Below are 20,212 nucleotides of genomic sequence, written 5' to 3'. Positions count from 1 at the left end.
AGAAAGTCTTTGGTTTTAGTCACTTTCTGGTGTCTGTTGGTGTCTGCACGAGCTGTGAAAAGCGGCACATGAAATGAAATGCTAAACGCTTGTTTGTTGATGTGATGAGTTAATGACATCTCTCGATCTCCATTGTCCTCAGCTCATTGTTATTTTGCCGACCTATAAACACTTTTTGTCTCCTTTTAAGCCGCCCTGGACAAAAGGGTCAGCTAGAGAAAGAATAATTATTTATTGTAAAATAAATCTTTATTTTTGTGATGCTTTCCCACAGCGACTTAGAATGTTCTTTACCAGTTTATTATATACAGTGGGGTAGTTTTTATTGGACAATTTCAGGAGAGTTCTTTGATCAAGGGCACTACAGTAGGAGGTGTAAATTCGAACCCGGGTCTTTTGAGTGCCAGGTCTATGCTACTGGCTGAGAAGCCATAGAAATAGAAAATACAAACCAGTGTACTCTACAGTATAGTGTACAGTGTATAGTGTGTGTGTGTGTGTGTGAGAGAGAGAGAGAGAGAGAGAGAGAGAGAGAGAGAGAGAGAGAGAGAGATTAAACTTGTATTGTAAGGGGGACATAGTGGTATGGCAGGTTTGACCTGTGCCCGCTCTCTGGTGGGTCTGGGGTTTGAGTCCCCCCGGTTGGGGCGCCCTGTGGTGGAGTGGCATTCCATCCTGGGTGTCCTGCCCACCCTTGGTCCTGCACCCTTACATTGCCAGGTTAGACTCGGGTTTGCTGCAGCCCTACTCAGGACAAGTGGTTTCAGTGTGTGTGTTTGATAGGGGTGTCTGTGTGGCAAGTTCATGAGTCACCCTAGAAAAGCATTATGTAACTCATTAGAAGGTTAGTTTGCGTGTTCGGGATCTTTGGTTGGGATCAGCAATCAATATCTAGTATTTTAGTTTATGAGGTTGTTAAGGTGTTGGGCACCTTGTGGTTTATTGGGTTGGTCAGTGTGTTGATCATTCCAGCGATGTGTCATAAAGAGCTTCTGTTTTCATCAGCTCAACATCTTACCTGCTGCTCTGTTCCCACCAGTCTTATAGCACAGTTAATCCTGCAGTTCTTTTTTGTGCAAAAATTCAACAATCCCTGTGGTCAGCAGTGCTGTGCCCCACCCCACACACCCCACCCCACCTGTAAGTGTTTGGGGGTGGAGGCAGCAGGTGTGAAAATCTTTCTAAAGGTGCCAGTTGGTGCCTGATTGTCCCCCTTGTAATGACCCCCCCCAGTTTGCATAACGGCCAGTCCAACCCTGGACCGTGCCCCTCCCCCCCCGTTTAGAATATGTTTCAAATCACTGCCCCGCCCCCGACCCCAACTGTAGAGTCTCTTTCACACCACCCTTCCGACCAAACATCTATATCCAACCAAACGCAGATCCCTTAATTACAACTTCAGTAAACGCACAATCTTCATTAAAATATGCATGTTATAAGATCAAGCTTCTGATAGATGAGATGAATTAGAAAGAAAAGTATTTCCAGTTCCTTAGATGAGAAGCAGAGGCATTGCCACGGGTCATTTGTTCACAACTCCGTGGGTATGAGAAAGGTTTACGTTCAGTTTAGATGAGCAGTACAGCTACACGTACATTCAAATTATTAATAACTAAAGAGTGGGAATATCGTCACTTGAATGCTGAATATCCTTATGAAGAATCTAAATATCTTTATTTACCATATAAATATATTTTATTTATTGGCGGGCCAACACAGCGCGTGAAAGCCAAAAAATTCGTAAAAAAACAGAACAGAAAAATTACGGAACATGCTGCCATAAAAAAATAGCGCTTATAAATCTGGTATATACTTATAAAAACAAACATTTATTATTATGATTACATTTACCTGACGTTTTTCTCCAAAGCGACTTACAATGTTAAGGTCACAATTATAAGCTTACAGTTATTTACCCATGTATAGAGCTGGGTATTTTACTGGAGTAATTTAGGGTAAGTAGCTCGCTCAAGGATACTAGAGACGGAGGAGGGGATCGAACCTGCGACCTTTTGGGTCCAATAATAGCTCTTATTATTCTTATTCTTATTCTTATTATTATTATTATTTGACAAATACATTGGGGACCGGGAGAGAGATCATCCTGTGGTACTTTTACCCCATCAGTGTTTTTTCCCCCTTTTCCTTGTCCTGGGAGGTTTTTGCGCGTCTTCGGTGTTAAGTGATCTAAAATAATGTAATTAATTGCCATACGGCTTATTTCAACTGAAAACTCCAGCAAACTGCATTTTTTGGTTCTTTGGTTCTTGTTTTTAATTTGTCTTCTGTATGAGCCGATGCTGTGTCGCCACTGAAGATGAGCGCAATAAGTTAATAGCGAAAATAAATGTTGAAGTGACCGTTATGCGATACGTTGATCAGTGTTAATTACAACACAATATCTCATCCTTCGCTCTCATCATGCTCATTGTCACCTGGACACTTTATAAACACCTTTCTCTTGTTATGTAATCTTTTAAGCTGCCCGCGTATAACAAATCAATAAATGTGATTACTGGAGTGGAAAAGTGCAACCCCCCGCAAATATACACCATATACTTCTATATAATAATAATAATAATAATAATAATAATAATAATAACGCACCCTTTTTGTACCACACAGCTTACTTATATTGTGCACTTTGTACATGTATTTTATACACTGTTTTTACTGTATTTCAGTACTAGTCACTCACCCATTTACTCACACTATCACATTTACAATCGTGAAATACAGGAAATTGCATTAACATTGATAACACGATGCCAGTGACAACGCAGAACACGAGGACACTCGCCAACACACTTTCCGTGCGCTCTGATTGGATGCACTGATTTATAATAAAAAAATAATAGGATGGACTGTATTGTTATCAGACGCTCTCTGCTAACAATACAGTATCTTCTTAATTTTTCTAAATAAATAAGTGCATACAATCGGATCGGATCTTTCACTTTGGAGAAAAGGCTCTGCTAAATGAATAAATATAAATGTCAGTGTATGTGTAAAAAGCCCATCACATCAGCAGCAGGAGAGGTTAGGATGCAGACACGTGATTCTACAGTACAGTTAATTTGTCGCATCGCACCATATGAACCAGTGTACATAGGTGCATATATTTTTTTTCCATTATCATTATATACACTGTTCAAGTTGATTCTCTTAAAAATAGAATAAACGACCACTTTTACTTATTGACTTTAGTGCAGTTTTAGTTTTGTTGTGTTTTAACTCTGTATATGTACTTTATCATTCACCTATTCCACTAAAACAGCAATAGGGGAGACGTGTTGCGAAAAGGGAATCACCTAAAAATTGTAGGTAAGGTGTATGGTAATACCCTGGGAACAGGTGAGGGGACCGCCCATCTTGAGCGGTAAATGTTACCAGGTAAGTTTTCCTTTAATTATTTATTAAGTATGGTTTTAAGCCTTAGGGTACATCCTTTAGTGTTGTAAAGGTTCTGCCATGTGGTTCTTATGTTAGTTGGTCTTACTGATTTTAGTATTTATTTTAAATTTTATTGTTTGCATGGCAGTTTTTATGATTAATTTATTTATTGAATAAAGATTTTAATTATCGGAAATGATGAATGGAGAAATTTATTCCTGTCGAGTTGGACAGTGTGCAGAACCAGACACCCATGGGTGGGTTGGTGATCTATTCTGATAAGAAGAAAAAAAAAAAAAAAAAAAAAAAAAAAACGACCACTTTTAACCTTGGTGTATTTTTTGGTGTGTTTTAAGATTCAGTCTCGCAGTGTTTATACCAGTTGGTTTTGTGGATTTTATTCGATTTTATTGCTGATGTTTTAGTATTGGCATGATGGCTTTTAGGATTTATTTGTTTATTGAATTGTAAACGGCGGAATTGATGAATGGAGACATTTTACCTCTAATTAGACACTTTTACTGTTCTGGTAACCTATTCTGATTCGTTAAGAAGGAAAAAAAAAACAGAAGAAAAAGAAGGGCTATTTCTACAGATTTTTTGTTCCGGTGTTTTACTCACTAACAGCTCTACGAACTTGTCTTTTCTCTTTCATCTGCCTCCGTCTGTGTCGTGAAGATGATAATTAAAAGAATAAATGGGAACTGAATTTGAAGTGAAATAACTTCAATGTGAATGTGGGAAAATGAGCGCACACTTAGGGAATGGAGGAGCCCGGGGCACGAGGGGTTAACCTTACGAGCTCAGAGGAGATGCTTCCATCCACAGGTGACCCTCCCGAAACTGGCACCAGTGGGGGGGAAATGCTCCCTCCCACAGGACCCCCCACCGCGCGCGCGCGCACTCGGAACAAAGCGCTCCTGGTGGCACGTGATCTTGGCGGCGCTCCAACTACTATGCATTTTTTTTTGGCTCTTCAGAAGACCCCCGCGGGCTGTTTACTGTTTTGGGGGTCTGAATGGGCGCTTTGCTCCTTTATTCGTTTTAAAAAAGAGCGAGTTACGCGAGACCTTAAAACTTAATGTGCGTTTTTTTTTTTCCCCACGGTACCACTGGCGCACGAGACGTGGATTCCGCGCCGTCTCTTTATTGGAAACGTGATTACTGAGCAGTGATTTCCTTAGTTATTGTTAGCTGTGCTCCGCTCTTCAGCGCTCCGCGTCACCTTCTTGAGAAAAGAGATATAGAAAAAATAAAATTAAAAATTAAAATCAATAAAATTATATACAAATTATATACCAACCTTGGTGAAGGTGAATAAGGTGTGTGGGCTAGTAACACTAAAAAGTATCCATTGTAAGTCACTTTGGAGAAAAGCTAAGTGAATAAATACATATACACATTTATATACTGTATCTATACATAATAATCTCCCTCCCACCCCTACATGGGGTGGTGTGTTTGTGTCTTCCTCAAGCTCCAAGGCCTCTGGTAGAGGATCTGAGGATTCTGCACAGCATCTTATCTGTTCCTAGGGCTGTGCTCTTCTGGACAGAGACTTCATATGTCGTTCCCAGGATCTGCTGGAGCCCCTCTCCCAGTTTGGGGCTCACAGCCCCCCCAAGTGCTCCTATTACCACTGGAACCACTTTGGACTTCAGCTTCCACATACATTCCAATTCTTTCAGCCCTTGGTACTTCTCGATCTTCTCATGCTCCTTCTTTCTGATACTGCAGTCGTTTGAGATTGCTACATCTATCAGTCACCCTCTTCTCTTTGTCAATCACTATATTTGGTTGGTCAGCCAGGAACTTGTAGTCCCACAGGACCTTAACTCTGCTGTTTCTAACCACCTTTGGTGGCGTCTCCCCTTTGGACTTGGGGCTTCCAGTCCATATTCTGCACCGCTGTTCCTGTACACTACCCCAGCCCCTTCATTTTATAGTGGTGTGCAAAATGGCAGGATGACAAAGGGTTCAAAGGTCAGGGTTATACTGAAAAAGTAAAAATATTCAGTGTCGAAAACATTCCGACCAGGACAGAAAAGTGATACAAACCAAGTGGTTAGAAATGTGACTGCAATTTTATTTCAATGTCAAATAAATAGTATACAGAACCCACTGTAGAAATAAAAAGTAATGTTCTTAAACAACCTAGACATAAGTGTCTGGGGAAAAAATGTCTCCACTGTGGTAAAAACCTTCACACTGCCAGTTTAACTCAGTCACATGACATCACGTGCACTTTGGTCCTTGAAATTCCATCATCCTCCAAAAACACACCAAGGTAGGTTACGGACGAGCCACATCCCCCACTGCATGTTCTGAGGTCCTGCAGTAATGAATGTCAATAGTGGTGAAGAGGTGACACCCACACAGAGCCCCTCAGAGCACTGGACTGGGAAACACTGAAAACAAACATAGGATTCATTTTTTTTTTTTTTTTTTTTTTAATCAATAGCTGTGCATCAACCCAATTTGCAAATTAAAACCATGTTGAAATAATGTAAACAAAGTGTGTTGCACCACTGCTATAAGAATCCACTGGTGTGATTTAGTTCACTGCATATTTTGGCACAAAAATATGTAACATTCAATTCAATATAGCAAACCAAAACTAGTGGGGGGAAAAAAAAAAAGCAGAAACCATGAACTAAGTGAAGGGCATCATTTCTAAAAAGAAAACATCTGCTTTAACACCGTGTCTATACAGTACATTTAGCTGGAGTTCACCTGGGACACTGTTTAAAAATGCAAGCACCAGCATTAGGTGTGAAAACCATTAAAACATCAAAACCATCATTTGAGCACCTTTAAATTTCAACAGAAAGAAAAATTTATACTCATCGGTATCCTGAAAGGGGCCACCAAAGTCCACTGTCCATACAGGTGGGAGTTTGACTGGTAGAAACTGTTCAATGTCCTTAAGGGAGGTTTGAAGCAATCAGTTCAGAGAAGGCATGATGGGACCAAGGTGTCTGAACCATTCCCAATTTTTATTAAAAGGGTGCACATGAACAAGGTAACCGTGAGGGGCGCAAGAGTCTCCATATCGGAGACTCCGGTCACGCACATCACTGAAGTAGGGTGAAGGAGAAGTGAGAACGTGAATCAAGAAATCTGTGGCGTTTCGGCTGCTGTCAAACAGTGTGAAAGACTGATATGTGAAGGGGCCAGCGGATGATGGAGACTAGGGGGCGCTCTAGATCAGGTCAGCCACATTCATGGGCATCTCCTCCACGGTGGTGTTATAGAAGGTCTCGATGTCCCGCAGGGTGCGCTTGTCTTCCTCCGTTATCATGTTGATAGCGACCCCCTTTCTGCCGAAACGGCCCCCTCGTCCGATCCTGGGGAGACCGCCACACAGCCACATTAGTTCTCTGGGACCAACTTGAAGCATTTTTAACACTTCTGGTCGACAGCTTAACATAGAACTAGAACCACTTTAACAACATCACCCAGAGCAAATTGGCCAGTTAGGTTTCAGAATTTGGCCAATGCTCATTACCATTAACTATTTGAAGAATGCGACACCGGCACCCCCACCTGTGAATGTAATTCTCTCGGTTGGTCGGCAGGTCGTAGTTGATCACCAGTGACACCTGCTGCACATCAATACCTCTGGCCTGCAGGAACAGGGCATTAATCAGCTCTCATTTAGCACTTAAGTGGCTCTCGGTTCATCTCCGTGCAACAGATCTTGAATTTCTGCTCTAGAAAAACCTGTTTTTACGAAAGCAGCCGACAGGCCCGGCAGTTCTGCAAGAAACAAGGCGGGCTGTGGGTTTCGGTGAAGCTCTGTCTGCTGTTACAGTTGTGAGCAGGGATGGAGAGGCCCAGCCACAGTGGAGAACAGCAGCTTCAATCTGCCAAAGAAAATAGTGCTTCCCACAGCACCAGGCAGCAGCTGGGGAGTCAGGAAACTTTGGCCAGTTTCACAGGGATGGAATCAGGGAGGTGTGTGAACCACAGTGGTTACTCAAGGTTACTTAAATGAGCTGGGTGGTGGTGAGACCAGCAAGCTTGACCCATGGAAGGATATGGGGGGGATGATTTGAGATGTGGACTGGTGAAGACGTAGAAACCCCAGATCATTTATGATGTGCCTATGAAGATCTGTTATACAGCAGCTAAAACCAAGATGCGGGGGGGGGGGGGGGGGGGGGGGGGGGGGGGACTAAAGCAGCTCACCAGTAAGTCGGTGGTGATGAGGACACGGCTGGATCCTGAACGGAACTCCCGCATGATCAGGTCCCTCTCTTTCTGGTCCATGTCACCGTGCTGAAACCGAGGGAAACCCAGCGAGATCCTGTTTACCAGCGCAGCAGCAAGATGACTGGGTGGGATAAAACTGACACACTACTTACAGCAAGTACACTCATGTTCATGGGACCCCCCCATTTGCAGAACGTGACCCAAGAAATATGTGCAAATAAACCATGCTGCAAACCCTCCTCGGCAACTTTTAAAAAAAAAAAAAAAAGGTATGAAGGGCTGTGAAAAGGCTTATTTCCACACTTCTAGGGGGACAATCAGTTCCAAACGGTCAATAAACCTCCCCTTCTTGTCCCACTCAAAAGGGATCCAAAGGACCACCAGTTCTCAGGTTTGTCCCCAATGTGGTGGATCAAACTCCCTCTGTCTCTCAAAGTTTATGAATCCCTACCAGCTTTCAATAAGGGTATCAAACCCATCTCTCTCCTGTTTTCCTGACAGCTACAAAAATGAGTGCAACACCATCTGCTATGATTATCTGTATATTTGCTATTTAAATGTCACTTCTGTAAGTGGCTACCTTGAGGGATGTGAACCAGCAACATGGTGGTATCAGACAAACAAGCTGTGCTTTGTTATTCCTGTGTCAGTGCTTAAAGCTGTCATTTATGCTCTTTTTCTTATCCTTCAGTCCTATATTGCTTTGGGGAAGAGAGGCTGCCACATGCAAAAATAAGTGTCGCATGTATGATGCAATCATATGGCTACAAGATCAGCTTCTTCGCTTTGCAATTTTCCAAAGTTGCATTAGATACATTTTCAAGTACACGTCACGGTTCACTTTTCAAACACCAAAGGATCAAGAGTCTCACCAGGGCAGAGACAGTGAAGTCCCTGGCGTGCATCTTCTCAGTCAGCCAGTCCACTTTCCGGCGAGTATTGATGAATATAACAGCCTGGGTGATCGTCAGGGTCTCGTAGAGGTCGCACAGGGTGTCCAGCTTCCACTCCTGATGAAAGAAAGCAGCAAAGCAAGACCAGGTTCAGACCAAGACCCAATTTACACTACATTTTAACCTCAGGAGCTGTGACGTGGTCCAATAACTGCACCTCCTTCTCCACGTTGATGTAGAACTGCCGGATGCCCTCCAGGGTGAGCTCCTCCTTCTTCACCAGAATGCGGATGGGATCACGCATGAACTTCTTTGTGACCTCCAGCACATCCTGTGGCATCGTAGCTGACAAGAGCACCACCTGGTGGAAGGCAGGAGGCAGCCTTTAACCATCCATGTTAAACGTACCTGCAGCAATTTGCACCGAGACCACTGGGGTCCCAATTTGGAGGAAGCCTAAGACTCTAAACAAGGCAATTTAAGTCAAGTCAGTGCCCATTACAAGCGCAGCCCCCCCCCCCCGATTCAGGGATGGCCAAAGTCAGTGTAGAATATTTCTCCAAGTTCACCACTCACGGCACTTAAATCAGGTGGAAACACACAAGCTGCAGCTCACCACATTATGTTTCAAGCATATGTTCAAGGAACGCACTGTAATTTTCAGCTCCCACAACCACGATGTGAGGGGTGCTTTAACCACACAATTTGCATGCAACAAGAACTTTAGGTGAAGGCAAAAATGGCAATCAGCTTCATAATAAGTACTCCTGATGCTGCAAAATTCTATGTTGCATGGTATAATTACGGTGATATTTACATGGTCACCTGCCACACAAAGCGTGCAGATGCATCAGAAGACCTTTCTGGAAAAAACCAGCCAGGAAAAGAGGAAACAATAAGAACCCATCATCATTCAGGAGTAGAAATGACAGTCAGCTTGGGAAGCTGGTAGCATAGTGGTTAGAGCAGCTGCTTTCGGACCAGGTTGCAGGTTCAACTCTCACAATTTTAATCAGATTTTTTCTCATTTTCACTCATTTTAAATTAGTATTAATTTGAATGAACCTCTAAGTGAATAAACATACTAAGGCATACCAAATTTATTTTGGAAATATTCAATATTTTTACAGACTAACCCATACATTAATCAGAAACATTTAAACCGATTGTGACAGACGGTAAAGGTGACTTTGGAGTTACAGAAAATACAAACTACAAACATTCTTCTGGTCCCAGGTGTGTTTACAAGTTGCAGTTTCCCCACTCCAGTTAAGCATTAAAAACACAAGGCCATCAATTTAACAGGTCATTTTTTCTGCCTATAGACCATCTATATCAAAGTTAGTATGTTCAGAGGTACTCAATCCCAGCAAGCCATTAGTTACCTGTACGCTGGTGCTGAGCTTCTGGAAGATCTCATAGATTTGATCCTTGAATCCCCGGCTCAGCATCTCATCAGCCTCATCCAGAACAAACATCATAATGTGCTTTGGAGCTGAGAAGAGGATGGAAACACATTTCTGTATTTAAATGATACTATGCATTTTACATAAAGAAATGTGAGACATGGAACGGAACACTCGGGTCTTACGTAGAGGCAGGGGTGCGGTTAAAGAACTCAATATTGTTCACGAATGTAAGGTCCTGTCAGCAGGAGACACTCACAGAGATACCTGCGGTTGAGCATGTCAAACACGCGCCCTGGGGTTCCCACCACGATGTGGGGAGCCTCTGCCTGCAGCCTCTGCATTTCATTGCGCACGTTGGTGCCACCGATGCAGGCGTGGCAAGTGGCACCCATGTAGTCCCCGAGAGCAAGCACCACCTTCTGTATCTGCAGGAGGGAGGGGCAGACGGCGCTGAGGACATGGAGCAGCTCAAAGGTCCAGCAACAAATGGATGAGGGGTTTACATCAAACATCCATCTGTGCAGGAAAGAACAGTGTACAAATATGTATGTGAGCTCACCTGCTGAGCCAGCTCCCTGGTGGGGGCCAGGACCAAGGCCTGAGTTGCCCTCATATCGATCTCGATCCGCTGCAGGATGGAGATGGCGAAGGTGGCAGTCTTCCCAGTGCCCGACTGGGCCTGTGCAATGACATCATAACCTGGAGAACAGGAAGAAGGTAAAGGCTGGTGTTACAGTGACAGCCTGCAAAGAGCCACCTACACAAAAAAAAAAAAAAAAAAAAAAAAAAAAAAAAAAGTGTTGAGCCCTGCTACATCTGCCACCTCCATCATTCAAGTACATAACCTAAACCAAGATGCACCTGTGAACCAGGAGGAACCGTCTCTGTTTACTTACATTTATTCATATACGTAGCACTGTATACAAATCGCCAAGCTGACTAAGGTTTGCACATGAACCTACTTAGAATTATTTACCCATTCATGCAGCTGGGTAATTCTTACTGAATCAGTTCAGCATAACCGCACTGATCAAGGGTACTACAGCAGGTGCAGGGATCGAAAGACAGGCCCTTATAATAGCAAGATGATGCTGTTAACCACTATTCCTCCTGCTGAATGAAACACTTATAAAAATAAAAAAAGTCAGAGGGTTTCTAACCCAGGCATCCAAAAGACAAATGTGACCACCGAAGCCCATTATGTCCACAGCTGGGGGGCGGCAGCAGTGGGTATTACTATAATACAATACACACACAGTCTGAACAGCTTGTCCCATACGGGGTCACGGGGAACCGGAGCCTACCCGGCAACACAGGGCGTAAGGCCGAAGGGGGAGGGGACACACCCAGGACGGGATGCCAGTCCGTCACAAGGCACCTCAAGTGGGACTTGAACCCTAGGCCCACCGGAGAGCAGGACCCGGTCCAACCCACCGCGCCCCCCCCCCAAAATAGTTTACATTTATTCATTTAGCAGACATTTTTCTCCAAAGCAACATACATCTTGTAGAATACAATGAGTGCATTACATTAGCAGGAAAAAAGACAATATTATTATAATAATTATAATCCTCACACAGGACTCGCACTCACTCTTGACACAAGGTAGAATGGCTCTCTGCTGGATTGCAGACGGCTTCTCGAAACCATAGGCATAGATTCCCCTGAGGAGGGCCTCGCGCAGGTCCATCTCGTCGAAGCTGTCCACGATCTCGTTCCAGTTGCTCTGGACCGTGGGCAGACAGCAAAACACATCAAACTCCACAAAGCAATTCCATTGGCTCGTTCCCCTAATATCTATTCGTTACCCACAAGTCTTTGCTCCTTTTTGCTTCCCAGTTCCATTTGGTCACACCGAAAAAGCTGGCTGTACTAGTTTTAGGGGGACTCGCTAGTTCTGTAAAATTTGGTCACTAGTTCGAGGGGTGGGGGATGACCAAGTGTGTGACGAACCATTCGGCACGCAACCGTCACTGCCGCTTCAGCGGCACGCCGGCGATGGCCGTTGGTTGAGAAACTCACCTCAATGATCCCGTCCGGCTCCATGCCCTCGGGGCCATTCTCTCGACACCTGCGAGGAGCAGATGAGTCAGTGTCCTAACACAGGCACAACACATACTCGAGGAGTGTTACTCATGATACAGTTGCAAAACACACCAACTTGACAACTCAGAGCAGCGTGTGCGCGAGAGAGCGTGTTGTTGTATGTATGTGTGAGAACTGTAGCTACGGTAGTATCTATCACTGCTGCAAGTCACCTTGGACCAATTAAAAAAAAAAAAAAAAAAAAAAAAGTCAGATAAACAGCACACGGTATTAAGGAACACGCTGCGAGACACTGAGAAAAGCCTGTTACGTGAACAGGCCCTGAAGCTCCGCCTCCTCCGGTCAAGGCCTCCACCTTCTCCCGGGAAATCATGTGCTACAGGTCCCGCGGGGCAGACAGCGACACCACCGTCACACGGCCGCCCGGCGGGTACAGCGCTACTACTGCCACTGATCTCCGTGATTGGATCGGAACCTACCTGTGGCTCAATATGCAGTTTGAGCTCAACTAATACACCCGAACCGAGCTGAAACCAGCAGTTCCCGACTCCCGGGCCGAATCTAGCTACTTTCGCAATCGCCCACCGCACCGGCGACGGGTCCAATTAACCACAGCCAGGTTCTGTAAAGGTGGTTTAAACTTTAAACCGAAAATGAAGCGGAACGGATTTTCCCGAGCGAAGCGTGACAGCCGAGACAGACAGTGCGAACCCTTCCGCTAGCCGTTAGCTGTACTACTTCAGCATTCCAACACGTGCTCCCAACTAGTCTAATCCTATTTCTGCCCTTTATACAATAGAATTTATATCCTCATGATAGAAAGGCAAAAGGAAGACATAAAGGAGCGATTTAAACCGCGACCTCTCCTACCTCTCTTCATAATCAGCCGACATTATCACAAAGGGATCGAGTGCTGCGAAAAAGTGTGATATATCTCAACGTCATCTGACAAGCCGTCCTTTGATTGGCTTAACTGGCCATCAGTGTGCAGTAGAACGCGACATTTGAACATTTTATTGGCTAACAAAAGCGTCAGTTTGCCGAAACTTGGGATCGCATTTCTCCTAATAAGGAAAAAAGGGCGGAACTTAACCTGACGTCCTTCCCTAAAACACTTATGTGGTCGTTTTCGGGATTTCATTGGATTTCTGGGACATGACGAAGAAGTCTTGCGACATAAGAAGCAGACGTAGGTCTTTCCAGCGAAGAGAAGTTTCTTTAAAAAAAAAAAAAAAAAACAACAAAAAAAACAGAACAGAATGCCGTGAGTGTAGTTGTTTGACATTCAGAATAAGGCCTAAATATCACAGCATTTTTTTAAACTCCATAAATAAAGCTTAAATCAAGAATAAATTATGTCTTTGTGTTTGTATATCCATATAAATATGATTAGCAAGTACTTTTCCTCCACTTGAGTGGTGACGGATCTGTATTGTTGCAGCCATTTTTGAGGAAATAGGTGAATTATGACTGAGGCTGTTAGTTAATGCAACAAATCTATTAATGTGGTTGAACTAGACAGCTGAAAACTACAAGTTCAGCAGTGTATAGCTGCAGGCTCCATTGAACACTGCTGCAGTACCCCTAAGAAAATAAAATGATCAACTAAACAAATCAATGATTATACACCAGGCTTTTAAAAATAATTGGGAGATCAGATGACCCCCTAATTTGGCAGAATTCATTTAAGCCATGTAGCCTCCAACCAAGCATACAGCATGGTGAGCACATCAGTATTGCATTAGCTCCTGGTCATATGCTTCCTTTTATTTGTAACTTGTACCACAATGTATGCATTTTAAAAGTTATAAAACAGCTGCATGTCTCATTTTCAGTCTTCTCTTAACTAACAATGTTTAACTTAAGTGGACTGTAGCCATAGTCAAAAAACACCATACAGAGAAACAGAATACAGCTGTTTGGGTCCACAGAATCAGACTTTTCAAACAGTTTTGTATATGTATATATACACTGTATATATGTGTATTTTTTATGAAATGAAATAAAACCGACTGCTTCATCTCCTCCCTCCTTTGTGAAATAGCTTATCAGTTGCTGGCATCAAGATGACAAGAACGCATTTATTTGTTTGGCCATGGCCAGCAGTGATATTTTAGAGTTCCTCATTGTGTTCATTGGTAACTCTGGGCAAGAGCACAGTTGACCTCAGTCAACCACAAGATACAGAAGATAAAGTTACAAAACCAGGGAGGAAAAGGGGTTTTAGAGACAACTGGAAAGGGGGAAAAGATGTCCTTATTGTAAAAGTCTCTTGGCTGTCAGTGAAAATGGCTGAGCGGTCCATATGGTCGACTCCTGGTTCTCTAGCTCATTCTCATGCTGTGTGCATTCAGGCCTCAGAGAGAAAGTTTGCAGTCACACAGTTCTTTGTACATGAGCCTCCGGAGCCGGGGCATGTCTTGCTGGCCGAAGTTAAAGGGCTGTCCCAGGGCCAGGCACTTGCAGTACTGGAAAAGAGGAGCGAGAGACAAGATGGAAGAGCAACAGCAGGAGCAATGCAGCGGTCAAAGAGATTGGACTTGCAAATCTTTGAGAATGTAAGCCACTTTTAACAGAATAAAGTAAAGTATGAAGCAGTGAGAGGAAAGAATGACCCCAAAAGTAGGCTTGCAGAAACTCACCTGAAGTACAAATGCCCCACAGTCACTATCATTGTTCTGCCTGGCAACATTCTGAGACAGAACACAGAGAACATGTGGACTTGCAATGGTTTTTAACAGCCAAAACCAGAAAATTTATCTTACTTAGGCAAACTCATTAAACCCTTGTTTAATCAGCTATGATATTTTAGAAGGTGATTTGCTAACATTACTTTAGTAAAATGCTCAGTAGTCTTTGCCTTGAAGCAGAACATTTATATTAGCAAGGGTCAATGAAATCAGCTTTTCTTCACAATCCACAAATATGAAACAATGCATACAGACATCAGAGATACATTTCCTATACCACAACAGTGACTGGTACATTTTCTTTTTTTTTTTTTAATTTTACTGAACTGCTTACAAATACACAGTCAGCCACCAGCCTTGTGGATTTTTGTACACTATACACAAACAGGGGAGTGTTGCACCTGTTGAAACACAGCCTACCATTTTGAAAACACCTTTCCATCCAGTGAGGAAATCTCTCTGTTCCTTCTTGATAGCCTCTGCCTGCAGGTACTTTGCAATGTGCTGTAACAAAAAAAGACGTCACACAATGAGGCTTTTGTAAAAGGGATCTCATCAATAAGTGTAAGTGTGGAGATGACTCAGCAGAGAAAGGTGAGGATGAAGTAAGCCAATTTCAAGTCACTCAGCTGTAGATTGGACGAACAAAGGAACAGTTGCACTGGAGAACAGTGTTTAGACAATATAACATACATGGTGAGAGAGAAGGACAGTATGTCAGCCTAAAAGTGCACAAAAGCCTTGCTAAACAGAGTGAAAAAGAGGATGCGGACTCAGAGGATGCGTACCAACTTAAAAGACAAATCAGATGTTCCCACCAAGACCCTCACCTTGGGACATCGGCGGTTTAGGGTGCGCTGGGAGTCAAAGTAGGTGATGACGCGACGTGGAACATCCACGCACACCAGTGACCAGTGAACCTCGAGGTGAATGGGCATCAGCAGGAGTTCCTTCCGGAAGATGTCAACCTGCAAAGGTTGCGTAGGGAAAACAGCAGTAGGAGACCAAGCCTGTGAGGAACTGATCTGCTGTATCTCCGTAACCTTTGACCACAAAGACCCTCACCAGTGTGACTCACATTTTTTGTCCACCGTTTGACTCCTTCATATCCTTTTGTCCTCAACTTGTCATAAAAGAAACTGTTGAAGAAATGAACCTGAGCAAAAAAACAGAAAGGCTTTAAACATTTAAGATTTTAAAACTCTCGAACAGGATGAAAATTTAAATGTGAAGGCTGTTGTATTTTTGGCTCTTACACGCAAGAATACGCTGGAACTTTACGTATACTGTATGAAGTGTGTGTGTCTGCAAAATACATACACTTACTGTAAATAACTGTGTGTACATCTACATATGCATTGGCACGTGTACAGATGCACACGTCTCACCTTTTCTGGGACAGTGTCCATCACCAGGTCACCATACATGTTCATAACCTAATGAGGAAATAGAGTAATGTGTTAAAATTAGCAGAAAAAGTGTGTAGTGCCATGGTAAGGTTGCTGTATTGATAGGAATAGCCTTTTTGGCATTTACAACCCTGCTGTACAGATTTTCAGGAACAAATTTGGTTTGAATACTGGGGGAAGGATGTACTTTTCTGAAATCAATAAGAATAAATCTTACAGCTTCAAGTCCATAAAATGATATTGTTCTTCTATCCTTGGGCAGAATGCCTGAAATTTTTCCATCTAATACTTGTACTTCAGAGACTCAAAGTCCTTGAAGTTCTGTCATAAAGAAATTACTACACCTGTTCAGTAGCAGAAAGCAACAATGAATTCCTTGGACCTACCTGGTCATTGAGCCAGTTCTGCCCATACAACGTACTGAGGTCATCCATTGTAAGAACGTGGCGCTTGTAGTTCACCCGAAACCCTCGCACCACAGCAGTGCCGGAGAGCCGCTGGTAAGACTGAATTAGATGCTGCACCACCATCTTCCTTTGGTTAGAACACAACACTTGCTCAAGCTCTGCATTTCATTGGTGTGACAGCTTCAGTTTTACCACAGGTCCTCATATGAAATTAATTCTGTCATAACTTAGATTAACTTAAGTTAAACATAGGTTTAAATTAATACAATGAATCAGAAAAACATGCACAGGTTAAAAAGATATACATTCACAGAAGAATAGAAACACACCTTAGGATTCTTAAAACTTAAATAGAACAGAACACCGGTAGAGTTGTAGAATATTCTCCTGTATAATGTAACTTGTGACAGACTACGCTACTGAAGTGAGTCTATATATATATATACATATATACATACATATATATATATACATACATACACATATACACACACACACACACACATATACATACACATACACACACACCACATTTAATTTATATGGATGAGATTGGACCATGACAAAGACCTGTGCGGCTGGGAGAAACTCTCACTGAAGATATCCTGCAGCTTCTCCACCACCTCATCAACGTGGATAGGAATCAAGCTGCCATACCTTTGCAGGAACTCATCCAGGATCCCTGGAATGCAAGAGTGGAGTCCCAATGCATTAGTCTAGATGGCCGCACACTTCATCTTTCCCCCGAACATCTATATAGATTTTTTTATAGATCTTTTTCTACCATGTCACAAAAATTGCTGGATGCACAATCAGCAACAAGTGCAGTCATCATTACCTTGGACACATGTCATGTGTTCTTCTGTGAGCACATTAGGAGGTGTATCCTTATCCTGCTGGGGACTCGATGTGTCGATGTGTGACTCGGCAGGGGAATCATGTCCTTCCCCCTTATTAGTCTGAATCTCCTCTATGAAACCATTCAATCCAAAGCACCGTGACTCTGGAGAAGGAGCACAGCCAAAGATGCACATGGTTAAGAATGAACGTTATGCTTCACATAACACAGAATATAAACATATTAAATGTAAAACTAGAAGCAACTGCCTGCACTTTCACCCAAAGGAACTAAATACAGCAGTAGTACAAAACGTTACAAAAACTGGATTAATGTAAACACTTCACTGTCATGTTGAGACACAAATCTCATTAAGTCTGACAGAAAAAAAAAAAAAAAGCTTTTGGCAGGTAAATACAAAAAATAAAATTGGGGGGGGATTTTTTTTTTTGGGACCACTCACCAGCACCCGACCCCGTGAGCTTGCCAAAGTTACCAGGGTCTCCATTCAGCAGGGGCCCTGCTAGCTGTGAAAGGCTGCCTTCTCGACACCTCCTTGCCTGTCTGTGCCCAAGATTCCGATACCTCCGGGCACGTCGGCGCCACGACTTCCACCGTAGAGTAAGGCTAGAGTGGAAGCCTGGGCACCCACGGAGCCTCAGCCTCCGTGCCTTGAGTCGGTTGTGCCCTGTCCAGGCCGGGCTGTTGGGCAAATCCCTGGCTTCATACCCAGCCCGCTGCTGTGAGTGCTGTGGAGATGAGGCTGCCTTCCACTCCTTCACACCACACTCCTCCCAGCTGAATCCTTCATATTCCTCCTCATTCACCTCTGCCTCTTTCTCTAAATATCCTACTGCCCATACCTTCTCATTCACTTCTTGCCGGCCTATTTTCAGGTGCGAAAGGCTGGAAGTGGGGCCCAGAAGGTGGGCTCCTCTGATGCCTGTAACCCCACTGCCCTCTTGTGCCCCTGCTAAGTTCAGCTCATTCTGCCAACAGTTTTGTGCAAGGCTGCCACCACTGTCCCGCATTGTCCACGCAAAACCCACCACCTGCGCCAGCTCGCCTCCAACCTGGGAAGATGACGAGATGAAGTTAGGGAATGGGAGTATGAGGCAATAAGCATGTGAAGCATTGTTTGTTCATTGCTCTTTAGAATATTATCAAGTCTGAGCTGAACTACACTGCTTGCTCACACCTAAAGCTATGCCAGCTCTATACACACATTTTCAGTGACAGTTTCCTTCTGTTGAAAATCCTTTTCTATCAGGGCTGCAGACACTGAGCACTGGGGAGTGGTACTAAGAGGCACCAGCTAATCCAGTTTACCTTTGTTAAATTGCCAAAACTCCATTTTGGGCTCTAATCCATTTCATAGGGCACTTGTGAGTTTATTTTCAACAAGGTTTAGCATTAATTAACTAAGTGTCAGATCCTTATGCGAGTACAAATAACACCTGGAAACCCCCCCCCCAAAATACACAAATCAATTAGCCTAAACAGAAACGGACGGAGCAGTACTCTCCCACAGAGGAGAGGAAGCACAGCTATTGTTAATATTTTCCCTTTTCTTTAAAAAAAATTAAAATGATCCCACCCATCATCACATTTCATGTGGCCCGCAAATCATGCAGCATGCAAATACAACAGGTAACTACTAGCATTTAACATGGGACATGATCAGGCGCGTTTGGCATCTCGGCGACTGCAACGCTGGCTGGCCAAGCGTGTGTGTGTAGCTATGTGTTTATATTGTGTGTTGCTAGCTAGCCAGATGCAGGGGCCAATGAACCCTCACACTCACCGTTATACTGCGGCTTTCTGTAGAATGTCACCTTAAGCCTTTTCGTTTGCAGTTTATATGTACCTACGAAACCGGTATGCGAACGTAAACAAGAAGAAAGGCTCTTTAAACCGTGTCCCCTTCAATGGGAGCCGGCGCCTCTTTACAACGAAGGCAGCGCGCGTCTGCCGCGTCACGCTGACGTCACCCGGGCGCGAGCCCGCGCGGAGACAGGGCGACAAGCACCAGGCCGGGGTTCGGGTGGTAGCCCGCATAATTCTCAACCGTACAGAGGTGTGGAGGAAGCTTGTGTGAAATCTGACATATTCGTTATTTTGTCCATTACTATTAGTGACAAGATTACGTGTATTACAGACATTATTAAAACAAAGTGGTTCCAAAGGCAAATCTCAATAGCCTCAAAATAATTCTGTGAGAAATTTAACATGATTTCCATTATTTACTCAGTGAGTGAGTGGGAATTGAAATATTGCTATAGTATTGGAATAATATTTTATGAGACGGTGTTTGTCGTTACATTATATTTCTGCTGGTTTCCGTTACAACGTCGTAGGTTCTAACATATGTTACTAGATAATACGGTATTTTTTAGATAAATGATTTTTACTTTACAGTACACGTTGGTATTGGTAACATCGCCGAATACGTACTGCAGATGTAAACAACAATTTCACTAAAACTTGTACAGAAAATTGATTTGTGAATTACACGGAGCCTACCGGATTCAGATTGTGTTCGATTAAAATTAGCTTTTGAAAACTACTTTAGAGTTTAACGTTTTTAAAAATATTTTTGCTTAGTTTAAGCAGTTGTTTTCTAGTCTGAAGCGGTTACACACTCAGAGTCTGGTGCCTGAATATTTTGGGACTGATGCGTGACAACTTTTTGTTACCTCGCAAATTGCTAACTATCAAGACTTAAGTGTAGTGTCAAAATCAGTGTTAGCACACATTTACCTTTGGAGCTGACTTCTTACACGCAGTAAAACTTAACAAGTTAACGTAGTGTAGTTTGCTGATTAGAAAAGCTCCCCCAAATTCCAGGACTGGGAGTCGATTCCACGCCTGCGCGAGACATGAACTACGGCTACCGAGCGCGCGCGCGGCGC

General features: G+C 43.4%; 2 protein-coding genes across 3 annotated transcripts; both read right to left on the bottom strand.

Annotated features, from left to right (window-relative positions):
• Nucleotides 1–5,823: 5,823 nt before the first annotated feature.
• Nucleotides 5,824–12,906, bottom strand: eif4a1b (eukaryotic translation initiation factor 4A1B). Its single transcript, XM_018731375.2, has 11 exons — nt 12,827–12,906; nt 11,933–11,981; nt 11,504–11,636; nt 10,470–10,609; nt 10,167–10,335; nt 9,887–9,996; nt 8,719–8,862; nt 8,481–8,618; nt 7,585–7,674; nt 6,940–7,019; nt 5,824–6,740 (listed from the first exon to the last, which is right to left on the bottom strand). Exons 1-11 carry the CDS (start codon nt 12,847–12,849, stop codon nt 6,596–6,598), a joined length of 1,221 nt encoding a protein of 406 aa, XP_018586891.1. The 5' UTR covers nt 12,850–12,906; the 3' UTR covers nt 5,824–6,595.
• Nucleotides 12,907–13,708: 802 nt separating this feature from the next.
• On the bottom strand, nt 13,709–20,202 carry senp3a (SUMO specific peptidase 3a). Of its 2 annotated transcripts, none has more exons than XM_018730817.2 (11): nt 20,061–20,202; nt 17,764–18,373; nt 17,301–17,465; nt 17,033–17,144; nt 16,442–16,589; nt 16,035–16,082; nt 15,725–15,802; nt 15,477–15,614; nt 15,067–15,150; nt 14,599–14,649; nt 13,709–14,424 (listed from the first exon to the last, which is right to left on the bottom strand). In XM_018730817.2, the coding sequence occupies exons 2-11, from the start codon at nt 18,329–18,331 to the stop codon at nt 14,314–14,316; spliced, it is 1,503 nt and encodes a 500-aa protein (XP_018586333.1). In that variant the 5' UTR covers nt 18,332–18,373; nt 20,061–20,202; the 3' UTR covers nt 13,709–14,313. The 2 variants fall into 2 exon arrangements, with proteins under 2 accessions (XP_018586333.1, XP_018586332.1); XM_018730816.1 differs by lacking the exon at nt 20,061–20,202 and adding an exon at nt 19,105–19,261.
• Between the last annotated feature and the right edge of the window lie 10 nt (nt 20,203–20,212).

The sequence above is a fragment of the Scleropages formosus genome, chromosome 25 (genome assembly GCF_900964775.1).
Source record: "Scleropages formosus chromosome 25, fSclFor1.1, whole genome shotgun sequence".
NCBI lineage: Eukaryota > Metazoa > Chordata > Actinopteri > Osteoglossiformes > Osteoglossidae > Scleropages > Scleropages formosus.
This window is presented reverse-complemented; position numbering and strand designations above follow the sequence as displayed.